This window comes from Coregonus clupeaformis, unplaced genomic scaffold (genome assembly GCF_020615455.1).
Source record: "Coregonus clupeaformis isolate EN_2021a unplaced genomic scaffold, ASM2061545v1 scaf0517, whole genome shotgun sequence".
Lineage (NCBI taxonomy): Eukaryota > Metazoa > Chordata > Actinopteri > Salmoniformes > Salmonidae > Coregonus > Coregonus clupeaformis.
The window spans coordinates 242,956-252,500 of NW_025533972.1; the positions used below are offsets into that span (position 1 = coordinate 242,956).

At 51.7% G+C, this 9,545-nt stretch overlaps 1 protein-coding gene across 1 annotated transcript in view; it reads left to right on the plus strand.

Annotated features, from left to right (window-relative positions):
• The window catches only part of LOC121583069 (phospholipid phosphatase-related protein type 1), a 53,301-nt gene that overhangs the window by 38,524 nt on the left and 5,232 nt on the right, over nucleotides 1–9,545 (plus strand). The window contains exon 3 of the mRNA XM_041899289.2: nucleotides 393–581. Within this exon, the coding sequence (XP_041755223.2) occupies nucleotides 393–581 (189 nt within the window). The remainder of the gene's footprint in view (nucleotides 1–392; nucleotides 582–9,545) is intronic.

Genomic DNA, 9,545 nt, shown 5'->3' on the forward strand with positions numbered 1-9,545 from the left:
CTTGTTCTCAACTGGCTTACCTGGTTAAATAAAGGTGAAATAAAAAAAAATATTGAGGTAAACTGTAGAGAGGGGATGCCTGCTAGAGGTGGGACCTCACTGGTGGTGTTGAGGCATTTTCAGTCAGAAGTGTTAAGGTACATTTGACATTTTAGTCATTTAGCAGACGCTCTTATCCAGAACGACTTACGGGAACAATTAGGGTTAAGTGCCTTGCTCAAGGGCACATTGACAAATCTTTACTTAGTCGGCTCCGGGATTGGAACTAGAGACCTTTGGCTTACTGGCCCAACGCTCTTAACCGCTAGACTAGCTGCCGCCCCAGCAGGCGTGGATAGGTTTGGTTTGGTTAGGTTAGACACACTGACTACTACCTGATGTTCTCTCTCCAGCTGGTGATAATGGCAGGGACCGTCCTGCTGGCCTACTACTTTGAGCTGACCGACACGTTCGGCATCCACGTCCAGGGGTTCTTCTGCAACGATGCTGACCTGATGAAGCCATACCCCGGGGTGGACGAGAGCAGCTTCATCCCTCCCCTCATCCTCTACTGTGTGGTCGCCGCTGCTCCCACCACCATCGTGAGTACGAGGTTACTGACTGACTCTCTGTCTCTCTGTCTGTCTCTCTTTCTGTCTGTCCCCCCTCTCTCTCTCTCTGTACATCATCTCTCTCTCTCTCTCTCTCTCTCTCTCTCTCTCTCTCTCTCTCTCTCTCTCTCTCTCTCTCTCTCTCTCTCTCTCTCTCTCTCTCTCTCTCTCTCTCTCTCTCTCTCTCTCTCTCTCTCTCTCTCTCTCTCTGTACTAATCTCTCTCTCTCTCTCTCGTCACATCTCTCTCTCTCGCTCTCTCAGTACATCTCTCTCTCTCTCTCTCTCTCTCTCTCTCTCAGTACATCTCTCTCTCGCTCTCTCAGTACATCTCTCTCTCTTTCTCTCTCTCGCTCTCTCAGTACATAATCTCTCTCTTTTTCTCTCTCTCTCTCAGTACATCATTTCACTCTCTCAGTACATCATCTCTCTCTCAGTACATCATCTCTCTCTCAGTACATCATCTCTCTCTCAGTACATCATCTCTCTCTCAGTACATCATCTCACATTGTCCTCCATTATCTTTGTTGTATTATGTATTTAATGAAGAGATAGAGCCTACTGATGTAGGATCTTAATTTGATCACTCTTTTGTTGCTGAGAATCTTCCTGTATTTGAAATTTTAAAAGGCTTCTAAAGTTCGTAATTGCCACTTTTAAAATGTCAGACTTTATTAACCCTATCGAAAAATGTATTAACCCCTACAAACATTTCAATGAATTATAATCCAATCAATAAGTAGCCTAATTTCTATTGAAATATTAGTTTCTAGGTTTAATTGTGACTGCTAGATTCACTGGGCAAAACAGATAGTTTTGAAGTCACTGAGACACTGAAGCACTGACCAGTGTGATGTGTGTTTCATTAGTTCAGAGAACAAACACTAGATGGCACTGTTGCTACACCGTAGATCTACTGCCTCCATTTCTGGAGTTGTTACATTTACATTTACATTTTAGTCATTTAGCAGACGCTCTTATCCAGAGTGACTTACAGTGAGTGCATACATCTTAAGATAGCTAGGTGGAACATCCACATATCACAGGCATAGAAAGTTGACTTTCCCTCAATAAAGTAGCTGTCAGGGAAAGTAGGGGGAGGGGGGGGACATAAAGCTCTTTTCCAACACTGTCCTCTTTATAGAAGCTACCACATTACCTCAGGACACGAAGCTCCTAACACTGTCCTCTTTATAGAAGCTACCACATTACCTCAGGACACGAAGCTCCTAACACTGTCCTCTTTATAGAAGCTACCACATTACCTCAGGACACGAAGCTCCTAACACTGTCCTCTTTATAGAAGCTACCACATTACCTCAGGACACGAAGCTCCTAACACTGTCCTCTTTATAGAAGCTACCACATTACCTCAGGACACGAAGCTCCTAACACTGTCCTCTTTATAGAAGCTACCACATTGCCTCAGGACACGAAGCTCCTAACACTGTCCTCTTTATAGAAGCTACCACATTGCCTCAGGACACGAAGCTCCTAACACTGTCCTCTTTATAGAAGCTACCACATTGCCTCAGGACACGAAGCTCCTAACACTGTCCTCTTTATAGAAGCTACCACATTACCTCAGGACACGAAGCTCCTAACACTGTCCTCTTTATAGAAGCTACCACATTGCCTCAGGACACGAAGCTCCTAACACTGTCCTCTTTATAGAAGCTACCACATTACCTCAGGACACGAAGCTCCTAACACTGTCCTTGGACAGAAAAAGCACTTTCCACAACATTCAAATACCGAAAAATGTACTTCTTGAAAATTGATTTAGAATGTATATAGACTGTTGGTTTGTCATGGATGGAAAACTACTCAGATACACCGTATGAACAAATAAAATGTGTATCTGTGTTTATGAATGTGTTGTGTCTGTGTGTGCTAGAGCTAGGGGTTATATTGTTGAGGCTAGGGGTTGTTGAGGCTAGGGGTTATAGTGTTGAGGCTAGGGGTTATAGTGTTGAGGCTAGGGGTTATAGTGTTGAGGCTAGGGGTTATAGTGTTGAGGCTAGGGGTTATAGTGTTGAGGCTAGGGGTTGAGGCTAGGGGTTATAGTGTTGAGGCTAGGGGTTATAGTGTTGAGGCTAGGGGTTGAGGCTAGGGGTTGAGGCTAGGGGTTATAGTGTTGAGGCTAGGGGTTGAGGCTAGGGGTTGAGGCTAGTGTTGAGGCTAGGGGTTATAGTGTTGAGGCTAGGGGTTATAGTGTTGAGGCTAGGGGTTGAGGCTAGGTGTTGAGGCTAGGGGTTATAGTGTTGAGGCTAGGGGTTATAGTGTTGAGGCTAGGGGTTGAGGCTAGGGGTTGAGGCTAGGGGTTATAGTGTTGAGGCTAGGGGTTATAGTGTTGAGGCTAGGGGTTGAGGCTAGGGGTTGAGGCTAGGGGTTATAGTGTTGAGGCTAGGGGTAAGGCTAGGGGTTAAGGCTAGGGGTTATAGTGTTGAGGCTAGGGGTTATAGTGTTGAGGCTAGGGGTTGAGGCTAGGGGTTGAGGCTAGGGGTTATAGTGTTGAGGCTAGGGGTTATAGTGTTGAGGCTAGGGGTAAGGCTAGGGGTTGAGGCTAGGGGTTATAGTGTTGAGGCTAGGGGTTGAGGCTAGGGGTTATAGTGTTGAGGCTAGGGGTAAGGCTAGGGGTTGAGGCTAGGGGTTATAGTGTTGAGGCTAGGGGTTGAGGCTAGGGGTTGAGGCTAGGGGTTATAGTGTTGAGGCTAGGGGTTGAGGCTAGGGGTTGAGGCTAGGGGTTGAGGCTAGGGGTTGAGGCTAGGGGTTGAGGCTAGGGGTTATAGTGTTGAGGCTAGGGGTTATAGTGTTGAGGCTAGGGGTTGAGGCTAGGGGTTATAGTGTTGAGGCTAGAGGTTAAGGCTAGGGGTTGAGGCTAGGGGTTGAGGCTAGGGGTTATAGTGTTGAGGCATGGGGTTATAGTGTTAATGCTAGGGGTTAAGGCTAGGGGTTAAGGCTAGGGGTTATAGTGTTGAGGCTAGGGGTTATAGTGTTGAGGCTAGGGGTTGAGGCTAGGGGTTATAGTGTTGAGGCTAGGGGTTATAGTGTTGAGGCTAGGGGTTGAGGCTAGGGGTTATAGTGTTGAGGCTAGGGGTTATAGTGTTGAGGCTAGGGGTTATAGTGTTGAGGCTAGGGGTTATAGTGTTGAGGCTAGGGGTTGAGGCTAGGGGTTAAGGCTAGGGGTTGAGGCTAGGGGTTGAGGCTAGGGGTTAAGGCTAGGGGTTATAGTGTTGAGGCTAGGGGTTATAGTGTTGAGGCTAGGGGTTGAGGCTAGGGGTTATAGTGTTGAGGCTAGGGGTTAAGGCTAGGGGTTGAGGCTAGTGTTGAGGCTAGGGGTTATAGTGTTGAGGCTAGGGGTTATAGTGTTGAGGCTAGGGGTTGTAGGTTGAGGCTAGGGGGTTATAGTGTTGAGGCTAGGGGTTGAGGCTAGGGGTTGAGGCGGTAGTGTTGAGGCTAGGGAGTTGAGGCTAGGGGTTATAGTGTTGAGGCTAGGGGGTTGAGGCTAGGGGTTATAGTGTTGAGGCTAGGGGTTATAGTGTTGAGGCTAGGGGTTATAGTGTTGAGGCTAGGGGTTGAGGCTAGGGGTTGAGGCTAGGGGTTATAGTGTTGAGGCTAGGGGTTATAGTGTTGAGGCTAGGGGTTGAGGCTAGGGGTTGAGGCTAGTGTTGAGGCTAGGGGTTATAGTGTTGAGGCTAGGGGTTATAGTGTTGAGGCTAGGGTGGTTGAGGCGTAGTGTTGAGGCTAGGGGTTGAGGCTAGGGGTTGAGGCTAGGGGTTATAGTGTTGAGGCTAGGGGTTATAGTGTTGAGGCTAGGGGTTGAGGCTAGGGGTTGAGGCTAGGGGTTATAGTGTTGAGGCTAGGGGTTATAGTGTTGAGGCTAGGGGTTATAGTGTTGAGGCTAGGGGTTAGTGTTGAGGCTAGGGGTTATAGTGTTGAGGCTAGGGGTTATAGTGTTGAGGCTAGGGGTTATAGTGTTGAGGCTAGGGGTTGAGGCTAGTGTTGAGGCTAGGGGTTATAGTGTTGAGGCTAGGGGTTATAGTGTTGAGGCTAGGGGTTATAGTGTTGAGGCTAGGGGTTATAGTGTTGAGGCTAGGGGTTATAGTGTTGAGGCTAGGGGTTGAGGCTAGGGTTATAGTGTTGAGGCTAGGGGTTATAGTGTTGAGGCTAGGGGTTATAGTGTTGAGGCTAGGTTGAGGCTAGGGGTTATAGTGTTGAGGCTAGGGGTTATAGTGTTGAGGCTAGGGGTTATAGTGTTGAGGCTAGGGGTTATAGTGTTGAGGCTAGGGGTTATAGTGTTGAGGCTAGGGGTTATAGTGTTGAGGCTAGGGGTTATAGTGTTGAGGCTAGGGGTTATAGTGTTGAGGCTAGGGGTTATAGTGTTGAGGCTAGGGGTTATAGTGTTGAGGCTAGGGGTTATAGTGTTGAGGCTAGGGGTTGAGGCTAGGGGTTATAGTGTTGAGGCTAGGGGTTGAGGCTAGGGGTTATAGTGTTGAGGCTAGGGGTTATAGTGTTGAGGCTAGGGGTTATAGTGTTGAGGCTAGGGGTTGAGGCTAGGGGTTATAGTGTTGAGGCTAGGGGTTATAGTGTTGAGGCTAGGGGTTGAGGCTAGGGGTTATAGTGTTGAGGCTAGGGGTTGAGGCTAGGGGTTATAGTGTTGAGGCTAGGGGTTATAGTGTTAAGGCTAGGGGTTGAGGCTAGAGGTTATAGTGTTGAGGCTAGGGGTTAATGCTAGAGGTTAAGGCTAGGGGTTAAGGCTAGGGGTTGAGGCTAGTGTTGAGGCTAGGGGTTATAGTGTTGAGGCTAGTGTTGAGGCTAGGGGTTATAGTGTTGAGGCTAGGGGTTATAGTGTTGAGGCTAGGGGTTATAGTGTTGAGGCTAGTGTTGAGGCTAGGGGTTATAGTGTTGAGGCTAGGGGTTGAGGCTAGGGGTTGAGGCTAGGGGTTATAGTGTTGAGGCTAGGGGTTATAGTGTTGAGGCTAGGGGTTATAGTGTTGAGGCTAGGGGTTAGCTAGGCTAGGGGTTATAGTGTTGAGGCTAGGGGTTATAGTGTTGAGGCTAGGGGTTGAGGCTAGGGGTTGAGGCTAGGGGTTATAGTGTTGAGGCTAGGGGTTATAGTGTTGAGGCTAGGGGTTATAGTGTTGAGGCTAGGGGTTGAGGCTAGGGGTTGAGGCTAGGGGTTATAGTGTTGAGGCTAGGGGTTATAGTGTTGAGGCTAGGGGTTATAGTGTTGAGGCTAGGTAGTGTTGAGGCTAGAGGTTATAGTGTAGGCTAGGGGTTGAGGCTAGGGTTATAGTGTTGAGGCTAGGGGTTATAGTGTTGAGGCTAGGGGTTATAGTGTTGAGGCTAGGGGTTATAGTGTTGAGGCTAGGGGTAGTGTTGAGGCTGGGGTTATAGTGTTGAGGCTAGGTTGAGGCTAGGGGTTGAGGCTAGGGGTTATAGTGTTAAGGCTAGGGTTGAGGCTAGGGGTTATAGTGTTGAGGCTAGGGGTTGAGGCTAGGGGTTATAGTGTTAAGGCTAGGGGTTGAGGCTAGTGGTTATAGTGTTGAGGCTAGGGGTTGAGGCTAGGGGTTATAGTGTTGAGGCTAGGGGTTATAGTGTTGAGGCTAGGGGTTGAGGCTAGGGGTTAAATCTATAAATGGTCACTTTAATAATGTTTCCATATCTTGCATTACTCATCTCATATGTATTCTATTCTATAATATTCTACTGTATCTTAGTCCATGCCGCTCTTATATTGCTCCTCCATATATTTATTTATATATTCTTAATTCCATTCCTTACTAGATTTGTGTTTATTGGGTTTATGTTGTGAAATTGTTAGATATTACTTGTTAGATATTACTGCACTGTCGGAGCTAGAAGCACAAGCATTTCGCTACACCCGCAATAACATCTGCTAAACACGTGCATGTGACCAATACAATGTGATTTGATTTGTTAGGCTTAGGTGTTACGGCTAGGGGTTAAGGTTAAGTTGGATAACTCTGTGGTCTGACTGTGTGTCTGTCTGTTCTCAGATATTCATTGAGGAGGTATCCATGTAAATCATTAGTCTACTGGGTTTAGGGTTGCACTGTGGACCTGTTATTGTGCTGCGTATCTGTGTTAACATTGTCATGTCAGGGTTGGGTGTCAGGGTTGGGTGTTAGGGCTGGGTGTTAGGGCTGGGTGTCAGGGCTGGGTGTTAGGGCTGGGTGTCAGGGCTGGGTGTTAGGGCTGGGTGTTAGGGCTGGGTGTCAGGGCTGGGTGTTAGGGCTGGGTGTTAGGGCTGGGTGTTGGGGCTGGGTGTCAGGGCTGGGTGTCAGGGATGGGTGTTAGGGCTGGGTGTTAGGGCTGGGTGTCAGGGCTGGGTGGTGTTAGGGCTGGGTGTTAGGGCTGGGTGTCAGGGCTGGGTGTTAGGGCTGGGTGTCAGGGCTGGGTGTCAGGGCTGGGTGTTAGGGCTGGGTGTCAGGGCTAGGTGTCAGGGCTGGGTGTTAGGGCTGGGTGTTAGGGCTGGGTGTCAGGGCTAGGTGTCAGGGCTGGGTGTCAGGGGCTGGGTGTTAGGGCTGGGTGTCAGGGCTAGGTGTCAGGGCTGGGTGTCAGGGCTGGGTGTCAGGGCTGGGTGTTAGGGCTGGGTGGTGTCAGGGCTGGGTGTTAGGGCTGGGTGTCAGGGCTAGGTGTCAGGGCTGGGTGTCAGGGCTAGGTGTCAGGGCTGGGTGTCAGGGCTAGGTGTCAGGGCTGGGTGTTAGGGGCTGGGTGTTAGGGCTGGGTGTCAGGGTTGGGTGTTAGGGCTAGGTGTTAGGGCTGGGTGTTAGGGCTGGGTGTTAGGGCTGGGTGTTAGGGCTGGGTGTTAGGGCTGGGTGTTAGGGCTGGGTGTTAGGGCTGGGTGTTAGGGCTGGGTGTCAGGGATGGGTGTTAGGGCTGGGTGTCAGGGCTGGGTGTTAGGGCTGGGTGTCAGGGCTGGGTGTCAGGGCTAGGTGTTAGGGCTGGGTGTTAGGGCTGGGTGTTAGGGCTGGGTGTTAGGGCTGGGTGTTAGGGCTGGGTGTTAGGGCTGGGTGTTAGGGCTGGGTGTTAGGGCTGGGTGTTAGGGCTGGGTGTTAGGGCTGGGTGTTAGGGCTAGGTGTTAGGGCTGGGTGTTAGGGCTAGGTGTTAGGGCTGGGTGTTAGGGCTGGGTGTTAGGGCTGGGTGTCAGGGATGGGTGTTAGGGCTGGGTGTTAGGGCTGGGTGTTAGGGCTGGGTGTTAGGGCTGGGTGTTAGGGCTGGGTGTTAGGGCTGGGTGTTAGGGCTGGGTGTCAGGGCTGGGTGTTAGGGCTGGGTGTTAGGGCTGGGTGTTAGGGCTGGGTGTTAGGGTCTGGGTGTTAGGGCTGGGTGTTAGGGCTGGGTGTTAGGAGTTAGGGCTAGGTGTTAGGGCTGGGTGTTAGGGCTGGGTGTTAGGGCTGGGTGTTAGGTGTTAGGTGTTAGGTGTTAGGGCTGGGTGTTAGGGCTGGGTGTTAGGGCTGGGTGTTAGGTGTTAGGTGTTAGGGCTGGGTGTTAGGGCTGGGTGGTGTCAGGGCTGGGTGTCAGGGCTGGGTGTTAGGGCTGGGTGTTAGGGCTGGGTGTCAGGGCTGGGTGTTAGGGCTGGGTGTTAGGGCTGGGTGTTAGGGCTGGGTGTTAGGGCTGGGTGTTAGGGCTGGGTGTTAGGGCTGGGTGTTAGGAGTTAGGGCTGGGTGTTAGGGCTAGGTGTTAGGGCTGGGTGTTAGGGCTGGGTGTTAGGGCTGGGTGTTAGGGCTGGGTGTTAGGGCTGGGTGTTAGGGCTGGGTGTTAGGGCTGGGTGTTAGGGCTGGGTGGTGTCAGGGCTGGGTGTTAGGGCTGGGTGTTAGGGCTGGGTGTTAGGGCTGGGTGTTAGGGCTGGTGTTAGGGCTGGGTGTTAGGGCTGGGTGTCAGGGCTGGGTGTCAGGGCTGGGTGTCAGGGCTAGGTGTTAGGGCTGGGTGTTAGGGCTGGGTGTTAGGGCTGGGTGTTAGGGCTGGGTGTTAGGGCTGGGTGTTGGGGCTGGGTGTCAGGGCTGGGTGTCAGGGCTGGGTGTTAGGGCTGGGTGTTAGGGCTGGGTGTTAGGGCTGGGTGTTAGGGCTGGGTGTTAGGGCTGGGTGTTGGGGCTGGGTGTCAGGGCTGGGTGTTAGGGCTGGGTGTCAGGGCTGGGTGTCAGGGCTAGGTGTTAGGGCTGGGTGTTAGGGCTGGGTGTTAGGGCTGGGTGTTAGGGCTGGGTGTTAGGGCTGGGTGTCAGGGCTGGGTGTCAGGGCTGGGTGTTAGGGCTGGGTGTCAGGGCTGGGTGTCAGGGCTGGGTGTCAGGGCTGGGTGTCAGGGCTGGGTGTCAGGGCTGGGTGTTAGGGCTGGGTGTTAGGGCTGGGTGTCAGGGCTGGGTGTTAGGGCTAGGTGTTAGGGCTGGGTGTTAGGGCTAGGTGTTAGGGCTGGGTGTCAGGGCTGGGTGTTAGGGCTGGGTGTTAGGGCTAGGTGTTAGGGCTGGGTGTCAGGGCTGGGTGTTAGGGCTGGGTGTTAGGGCTGGGTGTTAGGGCTGGGTGTTGGGGCTGGGTGGTGTCAGGGCTGGGTGTTAGGGCTGGGTGTTAGGGCTGGGTGTTAGGGCTGGGTGTTAGGGCTAGGTGTTAGGGCTGGGTGTCAGGGCTGGGTGTCAGGGCTGGGTGTTAGGGCTAGGTGTTAGGGCTGGGTGTTAGGGCTAGGTGTTAGGGCTGGGTGTTAGGGCTAGGTGTTAGGGCTGGGTGTTAGGGCTAGGTGTTAGGGCTGGGTGTTAGGGCTGGGTGTCAGGGCTGGGTGTTAGGGCTAGGTGTTAGGGCTGGGTGTTAGGGCTAGGTGTTAGGGCTGGGTGTCAGGGGTAATTCGTCGGGTCATGGACTCTACAAGGTGTCAAGCGTTCCACAGGGATGCTGGCCCATGTTGACTCCAATGCTTCCCACAGTTGTGTCAAGTTGACTGGATGTC